The sequence below is a fragment of the Sminthopsis crassicaudata genome, chromosome 2, assembly GCF_048593235.1.
Source record: "Sminthopsis crassicaudata isolate SCR6 chromosome 2, ASM4859323v1, whole genome shotgun sequence".
Classification (NCBI taxonomy): Eukaryota; Metazoa; Chordata; class Mammalia; order Dasyuromorphia; family Dasyuridae; genus Sminthopsis; species Sminthopsis crassicaudata.
This window is the reverse complement of record NC_133618.1, coordinates 585541011-585555275: the sequence shown is the minus strand read 5'-3', so window position 1 is coordinate 585555275 and position 14265 is coordinate 585541011. Positions and strand designations below refer to the sequence as shown.

The following is a 14265-nucleotide window of genomic DNA, read 5'->3' as shown; positions in this document are numbered from 1 at the left end:
GTTCATAGAAAAAATACTTGCGGAGTTGTTTTTTTTTTAATCAAATATAAGCATCAATAGTATAACACGATGGCTAACAAAACTAAGACAATCTTAGGTCACATTAATAAATATAGAAATATAAAACAAAGATCAGAATTCCATTAAATACTTGGTTGGTCAGTCCTGCATCTAGACTATTATATTAAGTTCTAAGCACTATATTTTTAAAAGAACACTAACAAAAACTGGAGTTTGTCCAGAGAATGACATCCTGGATGGTGAAGGAGATTAAAATAGTGTCATATGAGGAACTGCTGAATTAATTAGGAATGTTTAATCTAGAGAAGAAAATTCTATAAGAGTGCCTAAAAGTTGTACTCAAATTTCTTAAGGGTTAACCTGGGGGGGGGGGAGAGTAAATTTCCTGGAGATTAGAAGTCCAACATCAGACTTTGGTTCGGCATAAGAAAAAGCTCTCTAATAATTAAAGCATCCAAAAATGAAATTGAATAAAGAGATCCCTGTCATTGGAACTAACTTTGTAGAGAGTATTTCTTTATTTGATATTTAGACTGAAGTAAATAAGGTCAAAGAAGTCTTTGAGTTCTTTTATAACTCTGAGTAATCTACATTTTTTAATTTGAGTTTCTCATCACTGCAATTTAACATCCAAACTTTTGTTAACAGACACTCTACTTCCAAAAGCCAGGAATTTTGAAGTAATGAGTAGAGTGACCAGCTTATTGTCAGAACTTCATTTTAACCAGTGGATTTTCTTGATATGACAAGGCACTATGTTACATGCTGGGAATGCAAAAATTAAAATTGAAGGCATCCTTGCCCTTAACAACCTTAAACTCTATATGTAAGATAATGAAATCTTTCTTCATCCCTTCCTTCCTTCCTAAAGGAAAATTATTATATTTAGTCTGGATGGTCTGGTTTGTGTAAGAACAGTCATCCCCCTTCAAGTATCAGTAATAGTAGCAACAACACAATGCTCGTATTTTCAACCAAATTCCAAAGGCTAAATAAGACCAAAGCAGACAGTAAAAACAGTAGTCCCACACACAAATCTGTAGATCAAGCAGCTTGGTAAATCTAAAAGTGTTGTGCAAATGTATGTCACTTATTATTATCATTATGAGGAATTCCTAGAATATGAGGAAAAACTACTCAGTCAAAAATCCAAGCTGAACAAAATGTTCATAGAAAACAATGATGGACTTTTTACATAAAATCTTCCAGTATTATCAGTAAATTATAATAGTTTTTATTCAATCCTCTTAGTATCAGATGGAACATATCATTTAGATCTTAATCTAACATTACTACTACATATATATATATTAGATCTCTGACATACTTATTTGTATCTTTTCAATTGTCACTACAAGACAGAATCATACAATCCATAGAGTTAAAGATGTCCTAAAATCATTATAAAATCTTCATCTTACAAATAAGTAAACTGAGGCCCAGAGAGATGAAATTTGTTCATCAAGGTTATACAATTAATGGCAGTGCTGGCAGCTACTTAACAACTACATTAGAATCAGGTATTACTTTCTATAGAAATCTTTCCTTGATCCCTCTACTTGTTCTCTTTCTTTAAATTATCTTCTATTTACTTATTTGTATAAACATTGTATATCCTCTCTAACAAAATGTAAGCTCTTTGAAGATAAGGATTTTGGTTCATTTTTGGTTTTGTATGTAGTACCTGTCACATAGTAGGTATTTAATAAATACAAAATATACTAATAGAACCAATTAATGGACCTTTTGTCAATAAACTTGTTTTATTATTTTAAAATATTCTGATAACTACATTTCAGTGGAACTGATTTCCTTTATAATCCTATATTTTACTTTATTATTTTGTCTATTTTATTTTAAAAACATGACTCAGAAGAGGAGTTTATATTGATGTTGTCTGAATAAAGACTGAATCTTACTATTTTTCACTTTTTCTTTGAATCTTCTTGCACAAAGTGACTAATATAAAAATGTTTTACATGCATATGCACATGCATAATCCATATCAGATGCCTTACATTTTCAGGGAGGGGAAAGGGATAGAAAGGAGTGATGAAATTTAGAGCTCTAAACTTTAAAAAAAAAAAAAAAAAAAAAAAAAAAGACCAGACAAAGGTTAAAAATTGTTTTTCCATGTAATTGGAGGAAATTTTTTTTTAATTTGAAAAGAGTGTCTATGGACTTCAACAGATTGTTACCTAAACTAAAACATTTAACACAATAGTAAAAATGTATAAAATCCTTCAAAGCAACATGAGTTCCTAAATAGTATGAGGATTTAAAAATCTTAACCAGAGGAAAATAATAAAAATAATGGTGCCTATATGATAATAATGCCTTGCATTATATGGCATTCTACAAAATACTATCTCATTTGACACTTCACAACAATCCCCAAGGAGGCAGGCTCTCTTATTATCCTTATTTTACAAATGAGGAAAATGAGACAGTTTAATGACTTGCCCAGGGTCATACAGTTAGGAAGTATGTGGCCTAATGTGACAAGCACACCTTTTGTCACTGATAACTAAATATACAAATACCCCTCTTTCTTTCTTACCTTGAAAGCAATTATTAATTTTACATAATGGATATGTGTATCCTATCAGATTATTAAAGAAAGGATCTCACTTTTCACAGAAGTACTATACATAGATATTCCTAGAGTTTGCGACTCAAAACTTCAAGCTAAAGGGAACATAAAAAACACCAAAGAAAAATTTTCCCCAATCCAAATGTCCAAAAGAAAAGAAAAGTCCAAGATTATCACCAGAGTAGTTAAATACTCTAGCCAAAAAACACTGTTTTTTTTTCTCCTACCCCAAACATCAGGTTAAGATGAAAAAATATAGCAGCCACAGATGGCAAAAGAATCACAAAAAGAAAATATGTAGCCTGAGAGGAATGTGTTGTAGGAAGGGATTTTGCTTTGATAGTATCTATTCTACTGCTTTAATTAGCTTATAATTCCTTCTCTTCCTTACAAAGACATATATATATATATGTGTATATATATATATATATATATATATAAAATATACACATCTGTATAAAATATACATACAACTGATTTAAGCATCAATAAGTAGGAACTATTTCTTTTTCCCTCAAAAGCTGATTACCACAATCACTGACCAACTATCTGGGTTACAATAAAAACACCATCAAAACTGAATGCCTCACATTATTCTCTAGATGATCCTTTAGGAGCCAATGCTGAAATCTTATGTAGTTTTTCTCTTATCAATGGGGAAAGCAACACTGAGTGTGTGTGTGTGTGTGTGTGTGTGTGTGTGTGTGTGTGTGTGTGTGTGTGTGTGTGTGTGTGCGTGTGTGTAGGTAGACATAAGAAGGGAAAGGGACAGAGAATCTTAAATATCCAGAAAAAGAAAAAATAAAAAGAGAGAAAGAAACCTCCAAGATGAATCCTTGAAAATTATTGGTTCTCAGGGGAAAAAAAATCTGAAGAGGCAGCCAGACTCTGCCAAAAAGTTTTCAAAAATGGAAGCCAACTCTGTCTGAGTACACCCAGACAAGCATTTTCGAGGGATTTGTTCCGCTTGAAAGACAAGCAGCTCCTTTCAAAGCTTTTTTTGCTTTGAGGGTCTCCTATTTTGGTTACAACACAATACATCTTGTTTATTATTAATAAGAAAACTATACTTCCACAACATGTTCTTCCTTTCCCATTCTCTATCCTTTCCCTCTCAATAAGACTATTTCTTGTTCTACTCAAATATTTTCTTATGACTTGACAACCAAACATTTTTTTTCCTGTTTTCTATCTAGCAAAGGGTGTTTTTGGATTTTCGGACTCTTGTTCATGAAAACGGGAATAGATGAGAGTCAGATACAAGATTACTACTTACAGCTGTATGCATGCAAGTACACACATGCCAGCTCTCGACTTGTTATTTTCTTACATCTGTGACCTCCCTTTTAATAATCCCAGAAAGAATTCTTAAGGTCACTTCCACTGTTTCTGTTACATTGTATCCTCACTAAGCTACATCATGCTTTTTTTCTTAGAGAACTAAACCCATAACTCTTGCTTCCCTTTGGTATTTGAACAGAACTACATTCAGAGGACATGGTACTGTTGCTTCAGCTTGTCCTCTCCAGCTCCTTTTTCTGGGATCCTCAGAATGGTACCTGTTGGCAGTGCTGGTATTGCTGCTCCCACTGTTGTGTTTCTGTGCCCGGCTCAGTCTCCGTGGTGGCTTTGAGTGTTGCATTCGAGGACTTGGCACGGAAGGAAAGGTTGAGGCATAGCCATGTTCACACTCTGCATAAGACAGAAGATAAAAAGGTAAAAAGGAGTGTACCTGAATCCATAAAGCCAAGAGCCCTCTTCCTGATAGCAGGCTGTTGAAACAAAAAAAGATGAAAATGATGTTCCAACTAATACTAGAAGAATACATAAAGTAAATACACTGCACAACCTTGTTATATATGAGATGGATCCCTAAAGCCTAGTATTTTTTGACACATAGTAGGCACTTTAAAAAATCTGTTCAATTGAATATTTTCTTTCCTTCTCACTAGTGTATGTTCTCCTTCACCCACTCACATCCACTAAATTACCCACCCTACCTTACCTTTTTCCCTACCACCCTAACATTTTACCATCAAGGACCCTTTGCTCCCCTCATAATCTTAATTCTTCCACCCTTGACTTTCAAGTACATTTGAATCCTATTTTCTGCCCCTCCTTTCCCCTCAGAAACCCCATCCCCAGAAGATCCTGATTCTTTTTCGTTCTCCAAACATACATACATCCACCAACAAATATCTATTAGCCACGTTACTATATGAAATGCACTGTTATCAGGTATTAAGCAAAAACAGAAAACAAGCCAGACTCTTTCCCCCTTATTCTTCTCCATTCAATGATTCCTCCCCTTCCCCAATTCTATGGTGCTATTTTCCCCTTTTTTTCACTCTCCCCACACAGTTGTCCCCTCCTTCTCCATTCCAAGATCTTCTTTCCCTTCTCTTCTCATTCCAAAGTCCCCTCCCTCTCCAGCTGTGATCTCCAAATGTTCCTTCTTCCACCACTCCCCAATCCCACAGTCCTCTCCCTTTTTATCCTAGTCTCCTCTCTCCATCCAACCTTCTCCAAATCATGTTCCTTTCTCCCCATCCATTTGGTCTACAATATCCCCCTTCTTCCATCCTTTCTCCCCCAGTCCCATGGTCCTCTCTTCTCTTTCTTTCATCGCCCTTGTCCCCTCTTTCTATCTCTCCCCATCGGATGGTCCACTTTCCATTTCTTTGACTATCCCTCCACCCAGGGCCTTCTCCCTCCCCATGCCATAGTCCATATCCCATTCTTCCATTATCTCTCTGTCCATGTTCCTCTCCTTCCCTAGCCTATGGTCCCCTCTGCCCCTCCATCCATCCCTCTTCATCCCATGGTCCATCTCCCCATTCTTTCATCATCTCTCTGTCCATGGTCCTCTCCCTCCCCATCCCATGGTCCATCTCCCCATTCTTTCATTATCTCTCTGTCCATGTTCCTCTCCCTCCCAATCCTGTGGTCCTATACCCCCCCTTTTCTACTACTCCTCATCCCGTGGTCCCCTCTCCTTCTTCATTCTCCCTCCGCATTCCATAGTCCTCTCCCTCCCCATCTTATGGTTCTCTCTTTCCCCATCTCGTGCTTTGCTCTACCCCTTCACACTCTTCCTCCCCGTGACCCCCTGGCCCCTCCCCCAGCCCTAGGACCTCCTCCTCCCCACTACCCGAGACCGTTACCTCTCTCCCTGCGCTCCAGGAACTCGGCGGCCTCCAGCAAGCGCTGCACGTTGATCATCCGCACCCGCTCCATGTGCTCGGCGGGGAGACCCCAGAACCGGGGGCGACCTCTCTCCTCTCCCCAGTCCCTTCCCGGAGCGGCAGCGGCGCCCACGGGTGACTATTCACCACAACGGGGCATGCGAGGGACGGCGGGGAAGCCCGAGTACCCCCGGCCCCAGCTCAGCCCCCCGCTCCGGCCGAGGCCGCTTCCCCCGCCTGGCTTCCCCCCAGCCCCGCTCTGCTCCTCGCCGACCCCAGCGGCTGTCAGGTCGGCGACACAGTTTGTTTACCTCCCGGGCGAGAGCACGGGCGGAGGGGGGAGGGAGCATCGGCCCCCAGGCCCGCCCCCTCCCCGCCTCTTCCGCTGCCCTCTGGGTAATGTAGTTTCCCCTCTGCCCACGCCCGAAGTGTAAGCCGGGAAACGTAGTGCCCACTCTGTCTTGGTGAGCCTATGTCAGAAAAAGCTAATTCAGTGGCCCTTGGGAAGTGTAGTTCAGCCTGGAAATCCAAGCTGACCCTTGGATCTAGGATTTCATTAGTATTGAGCAAAGTACTAACCCTTTCAGGTTTTCCCTAATTAACGTTAATCTTAACCATTCTTTTCTATAAATCCGCCACAGAGTATCTCTCCAAAATGCTGTAAGCTTTCCTTCTAGTTATTTTTTACATTTTACTTATGTTTGGGAAAGACGTAATAATAGTGCTCGTTTATTTCTTAAATGCATATTTACTCCTAGTTTTTTTTGGACTAAGTGAAAAAGAAGATTCTTTGCCTCAGTTTCTACTTAGCCTTAATCACTATATGAATATAGCCTCAGTCAAAATGAATCCTGTTGAAAATCTTAGATTAAAAAGGGCCAAGGTCTCCCATCTCATCCAGGGTCATCTCCAGTCGGCTTGCTCTATATCTGGCCACTGGACCCAGATGCCCTGGAGGGGAAAGTGAGGCAGGTGACTTTGCTTCTCCCTCCATCTTGTTAAGGCATCATCTCCCTGATGTCCTGGTCCTCCTCCAGGCTGAAGGAAAAACAACTCTTTGCTATATCTTGTGGTGAGGATAATTCTGGATTTTCAAAATTTATGCCAAACCTGGCAGACTTATTATTATGGAAAGGTTTCCAATATAGACACAGCACCAAACAATGACTACTTTCCAAACTACCTTAGTTTAGGGAAATAAGGGGAGACTTTTTTACCAGTAGATTGTCTTAAGTCAAGTTTAAAAAAAAAAAAAAGGCTCAGTTGTATTCAGATTTTCTTCTATTTTTAAAATGATGGTGGCAGAGCCATAAAAGGGACCAGAGGGTGCTAAGAATCATTCCATTTTTAGGTCACATCCATAAAATTTACTTAGTTGTGGATAACCTAAACATCAAATCCTTCTCTAGTGACCAACAAATAGTATTATCAATTAACAATGTTGATAATCTTGATATAAATAAAACCGGAAGACAAAAAGTACAGATGAATAGTAGGAAAACACTGAGGTTATATTTGAAAGGGAGAATAAAGAGTTAGTAGATATAGTTTATTGTATGTCTCAGGGCAACAAGAAATATCATTTGTGTCATACTGTAATACTCATAAACATTTTCAAGAAGAGAGACTTGAAGATAATTGAAGTTTATGTACCAATATCAATTATAGATGAGTTTATATAAAAATTGATAAAATGCTTAAAATTGAATCAGTTTCTGCCTTATTTGGTGACCTTATTATAAAGGTGGAATATAACATTATGGGCAAGTCCTTTTTTTCATATCAATTTTGTGCACTGTGCCTTGCAAGTAGTAGGCATTTAACAAGTGCAAGATGGATTGACTCACAAAGGAAAATGGGACATACAAAAAGGCAGATTTTTTTTCCTGGAAAATGTCTTAAGAATAAACATCATTGAAACATCAAAAGTCTATACACTACATGTTTCATGCTTTTATATAATGAAAACTTTTAAGAAGTAAATGTTGAACATGGTAAACACAGTCATTAAATATGAAACTGGTTATATTTTAACAGAGGAAAGGACTGCTAACTGGTGTGTAATTTTTTAAATTGGATGAATTAAAACTATTAGCTTGTTGGAGAAATAACAAACTAAATATATATATATATATATATATACATATATATATATCATGTATAATTAAAATTACAACTTGTTCTTTTTTAAGCTATTGATAACAAAATATGGATAATGGATAAAAAGAACAGGTAACACTATTTCCTAAGAAAGTTTAATCAAAGTAGATAAATTGTCAAAACAAAGACAAGAACTTAGAAAACATGGCAGTCAGCAAACATACTTAGAAGAGAGATGGAAGCCAAAGGCAATGCTAAATTAAACAATTTTAAATTGTTTATAAGATATTAAAGATGATAAAGCTTATGAGCAGAGTCACCTACAAAGGATAGGAATTAGGGAAAAGAAAACAATTCTATAAAAAATTTTGTGAAAGACCTAACTTAATCATTCTAAGGTAAGATTGGAATGATAAGGAAGGGTATCTTACTGTTTCAGGTGAAAAAATGAAACAACTTTTATAAAAATTTTCATCAGTGATAATGGAGCTATATTTGGATTCCAACATTACAGACCCAATAGACTGCATAAGGAAGAAAATGAAGGGAAAAGCATTTATAAAACCTCAGCTGGAGATACAAAGACAAAAGTGAGACATTTCCTGTCATCAAGGAACTTACATTCTAAAGGGGAGTCTCCCTGTGTGTGTGTGTGTGTGTGTGTGTGTGTGTGTGTGTGTGTAAATGGGAGCATGAAGCTCTAGACCAAGAGCCTGGAAGATCTGAGTTTAAAATCCTATCTCAAACACTAGCTATGTGATCTTGGAAAAGTCATTTAATAACTGTTTCCCTCAACTGAAAAAAATGGAGATAACAATAGCACTCACCTTCCAGGATTATTAGGATAAAAGAGAATTTGTAAAGCACTTTGAAAATTTTAAAATTCTATATGTTAGCTATTTTGTCTGGGAAATAACAGGAATGGTGAAACTGTAAAGAGCCCATTGTTATAACCTTTTCAGAATGATAGTATAAATTTCTTTATTATTTACAGGGGAAAAAAAAAGGTGAGTAATAGAGGGGTAGGGATAGGAATAGGAATATACAAATGACTTAAAGAAAAGATGAGATGTATACATATATTGTATTTATACTCTAACATATTTAACATGTATTGGTCAACCTGCCATCTGGGGGGGAGAGGAAGGAGGGGAAAAATTGGAACAAAAGGTTTGGCAGTTGTCAATGTTGTAAAATTACCCATGCAAATATCTGGTAAATCAAAACTATTAAAAAAAAAAAAAAAAAGATGAGAAAAGTCGATTAAAAAGGAATTTTGTGCCAGATGGGACACAATCTTGAGGGTGTTGAAAGATTTGAGTATATGAAAGAGGGAAGCAATACCTAAGGAAGAGAAATCATGAATCTTGTTAGCTAAAAAGGTAACTATTAACTACTAACCTATATGTTACTCCCCTTTTTGTGTTTTTTTGATGTGTTTTTATATTATAAACATTTCCATATTATCCCCACTTTGTAACTGGTATCTTACAACAAAGACAATTAAGAAAAATAAGACAATGGCCTTATCTGAAACTATATACAATATTTAGCATTTGTAACACCCTTATCTATTTTAAGTTTTTAAAATTAAATATATTTTCTCTTGTCCAAGTCCATTGGGAAAAAGAGGAAAAAAAATAAAGTCCTTATATGCATAAATTAAGAGAAATTCCCAATTAGCCAAAATATGTGTGATTCTGCATCCCAAATCTAATTCCTTCTGATCAGGAAGTATGTTTCATCTTCTTCTGGAATCATGATTAGACATTATAATCCTGTTAAATCTTTAAAAGTTTTTGTGGTATTATATGCTACTTTCCCATTTCTGCAAAATTTTTATGAAAAATTTCCAAATGTATTAATAGAAGAATCCATGATGCAAGAATGGATAGGGATCTAACTTTTTTGAACACTATTTTCCAGTAAATTACAAATTTCAAGCCATATAATTGAAAAGTATAAAGAATACATGACACTACTGATTTTGAGTATGGAAAAAGCATTTCATTTAGTACAGTAAAATGATATTTTAATGTTTCTTTAACAAGATATTTACCAGGATTATGCCAAAATCATACAAGATTCTTTCAAAGATGTAATAAAGTTTCATTGCAAGACTATATTCAAGAATGAAATGGAGATTTATGCTTGCCAAAGAGATTTGCCAATGTCAAGGAGGATAACTCAATGTAGAGTCCAAATAGAAAAAAAGATATTGTTTTTAGATAAAATAGCCATCTGGCCTCAGAACATTGCAGAGTTTCCTAAATGAAATCTATAATCAGAAGATTTTGGCCTAAGAATGCTTTTTTTTTTTTTATTAAAACTTATTTACAAAGCATATGCATGGGTAATTTTTCCAACATTGACCCTTACATAAAGAATGCTTATTTTCAAAACTATGATATGTGGTTGGGTGGACAAACAGTGAAATTATTTTACTTGGATAACAAAGTACATGTCTTTTGGGGAATAGCTAAATGAATTGTGCTACATGAATGTAATGGAAAATTACTACATTGTAAGAAATGACAAATACGAAGACAGGCATAAGATTTACATGAACTAATGCAGAGGGAAGTAAGTAGAGCCAAGAAAACATCTCCCAGAAAACATACAATCTACAATATATATGGGGGGGAAGTAAAACAGTTGAAAGTTGCAGAATTACGAAGAATATGATTCCCATATATGCTGAACAGATAAGCCGTATACAGTCTAATTTGAAACTTCTCAACAGACGGAAAGTATTAAAATTGAGAGGTGGTGATAAACTTCCTGTGGAGATTGAGACTTTAGCTGGGACATGAAGAAAGCCAAGGAAAACAGGAAGCAGCAATGAGGACAGCATGGGGAACAGACAGCTAGGTAAAATGCTAAATCTGGAGATGGTGGCTTGTTCAAGAAAGCACAAGGAAGCCAGTATTACTGGATGGTAGCACATATGGTTATATAGTTATAAAATATAAAAAAAAAAAAAATGGAAAGGTAGGTGTAAAGTGGGTGAAGGGCAGATTATAAAGATCTTTGAATGCCAAACAGAAGACTTATATATTGTATTACCAGTGAAGGTAACACAAGAGAAGTCCCATGGAAAAAAATCATCAGATACACAATTAGAAAAAAAAAAAAAAAAAGGGCTAAGCACGGATTAAAAAAAAAAAAAAAAACTAATGCCCCAAATTATCCACTTAATGCTAAAACAACTAGAGGAAAGCCCTTGATACATTAGGTGTGTCCACTATGGAAAATTTACAAAGGTATATTAACAGGATTATGAATGCACAGATAGCTTATAGTCTCTATCAGTGAAAGGAGTACTCACATTGATTTGATTCACCAAAGAACCAAAATATTATTTGCAAAATACTTATGACAATTTTGCAATTTAGGAAGGAGACGTCCTGTTCTTTGGTAAAGTTAGGAGAAGAATGAGTTCAGTAAGCAATGAGTTCCGTGCCCAAAGATGAAACCGACCAAGTTACTTCTCCCTACCCTTCAAGGTTCCTAGAAATGGCCCAGCCCTACAGAAGGAGTGAAATGGGGTTTAAGAAAAGATCTAGATCTCACTGCTTTGCCACTAATTAATGCTGTTAACATTGGGTCAGCTTCTCTAACTTCTCTAGGATTCGTTTCTTCATCTGTAAAATATATCTACACAAAATTGCAAAATTATAACTGAGCAAACAGAGAAAAATTCCTTTTGAAAGCCAAAAATTCTTCCCAAAACTAACAATCTAAAAGTGAGAGGAACTTGAAGAGATCCTGGTTTGGAGTAGGCTTTCGCTCAATCTACCTAAAATTGGTGACTTCTAATCCCACAGGATCCAAACTGTCTGAACTGGCTAACAGTAAACAAAAGGCTAGATTATGATCAGTAGGCACCTGTCTTTTCAAATGCAAGCATATTTGAGATCAATCACCTCTTGGATACTAATGGAAATGTATCCACTAGACCATACAACCACCCAGATACCTTTATTCATAGCATAAAAAGGCACTTAAAATGGGGGGAAAGTTGGCAAAGAGAGAGGAAAGATTCAAGGATGCAGATTCTAAGAGGAACCAAAAAGACAATCTGACTTTTGAAAAAGTCACTTTTCCTCCTCTGTGCTCTGAAATGTCCTGAATATTAATTAGCTCTGCAAGGATCTTAGAGATCAGCTACTTAGAAGAAAATTGAGGCTCAGTAAAGAGGTAGTGACTTGGCTTCAGTAAAACAATAAGCTCAATTGACCCACACTTAACACTGTACACCAAGATAAGATCAAAATGGGTCCATGATTTAGGCATAAAGAATGAGATTATAAATTAGAGGAACACAGGATAGTTTACCTCTCAGGCTTGTAGAGGCAGAAGGAATTTGTGACCAAAGAAGAAGTAGAGATCATTATTGATCACAAAATAGAAAATTTTGATTATATCAAATTAAAAAGCCTTTGTACAAACAAAACTAATGTAAACAAGATTAAAAGGAAAACAAACTGGGAAAACATTTTTACAGTTAAAGATTCTGACAAAGGCCTCATTTCCAAAATATATAGAGAATTGACTCTATAAGAAATCAAGCCATTCTCCAGTTGATAAATGGTCAAAGGATATGAACAATTTTCAGATGATGAAATCGAAACTATATCCACTCATATGAAAGAGTGTTCCAAATCACTATTGATCAGAGAAATGAAAATTAAGACAACTCCGAGATACCACTACACACCTGTCAGATTGGCTAAGATGACAGGAAAAAATGATGAATGTTACAGGGGATGAGGGAAAACTGGGACACTGATACATTGTTGGTGGAGTTGTGAAAGAATCCAGCCATTCTGGAGAGCAATTTGGAACTATGCCCCAAAAGTTATCAAACTGTGCATACCCTTTGACCCAGCAGTGCTACTACTGAACTTATATCCCAAAGAAATACTAAAGAAGGTAAAGGGACCTATATGTGTAAAAAAGTTTGTGGCAGCCCTTTTTGTAGTGGCAAGAAACTGGAAAATGAATGAATGCCCGCCAACTGGAGAATGGTTGGGAAAATTGTGGTATGTGAATGTTATAGAATATTATTGTTCTGTAAGAAATGACCAGCAGGAGGAATACAGAGAGGCTTGGAGAGACTTACATGAACTGATGCTGAGTAAAACGAGCAGAACCAGTAGATCATTATACACTTCAACAACAATACTGTATGAGGATGTATTCTGATGGAAGTGGATATCTTCGACAAAGAGAAGATCTAATTCAGTTCCAATTGATCAATGACAGATTCAGCTACACCCAGAGAAGGAACACTGGGAAATGAGTGTGAACTGTTTGCATTTTTGTTTTTCTTCCCAGGTTATTTTTACCTTCTGAATCCAATTCTTCCTGTGCAACAAGAAATTCGGTTCTTCACACATATATTGTATCTAGGATATACTATAACATATATAACATATATAAGACTGCCTGCCATTTAGGGGAGAGGGTGAAGGGAGGGAAGGGAAAAGTTAGAACAGAAGTGATTGCAAGGGATAATGTTGTAAAAAATTACCTATGCATATATTCTGTCAACAAAAAGTTATAATTAAAAAAAAAATAAGCTCAGGGCAAAGTTAGGACCAGAACCCAAACTTCTCAGTTTCAAGGGTGATACTTTTTCTACATATTCCCTATAATGAGTATACAGTGAAAGTGATCTCCAATGAGTTCATAGGGTTACAAACTTTTGCCAGTGCTTTCAAATATTATACTTGGCACCACATTTAAGAACTAAAAATATGGTCGCTAAAATACAGATGTGTTCATAAACCACAAAAGACATTATTTTCTTTAAAAAAGAAAAAAAAAAGACCCTGAATGGTTTTGCTTTCTCAGCTGGTAGCTTCATAGTCTCTGATCTGGGTTTCCCCATCATGTGTCAGTAACAACCATCATCAAGAAGAAAGCTAGAGGGAGGTCGGTACGAGACAGAATTATCTAAAAAAAAAATGCTCTACTACTTACTTCCAAGAGAGAGGAAAAAAAAAAAAAACAAACTGATTTGCACAGGTCAGCTATTTGGAGTGAGAAACTATTAGGATGCAATTTAATCTCATCTATTTACAAAATACCTTTACAGATCCCAAACTGCTTTGCTTCCTCCAAGAAGTAGCCACAGGAACTTAAGATACACAGTTTGGGGACAAAGAAAGGAAAATACTACTTTCCACAGTAGGGAGTAATAATACCCAGAAAAGTGTATTGTGGGGTTTAAATATAAAATGTTCAATGTGTTTAGATGGGTTATTAGGGAAGCTGGAATGTTTGGAGCAATGTCTGTGGCCCTTGAGGGTCAACAAAAAGGACAATCTTGGTCCCCTTTAGGGCCAAGCTTCCAACAAT

General features: G+C 36.2%; 1 protein-coding gene across 5 annotated transcripts in view; it reads right to left on the bottom strand.

Annotated features, from left to right (window-relative positions):
• The window catches only part of MXI1 (MAX interactor 1, dimerization protein), a 107439-nt gene that overhangs the window by 76558 nt on the left and 16616 nt on the right, over positions 1–14265 (bottom strand). For 3 of the 5 annotated variants that reach the window (XM_074295565.1, XM_074295560.1, XM_074295561.1), the window contains exon 2: positions 4174–4306. In XM_074295565.1, the coding sequence (XP_074151666.1) occupies positions 4174–4306 (133 nt within the window). Of the gene's footprint in view, positions 1–4173; positions 4307–5778; positions 6191–14265 lie in introns of those variants that run through there. The other 2 variants (XM_074295563.1, XM_074295564.1) reach the window with 2 other exon arrangements.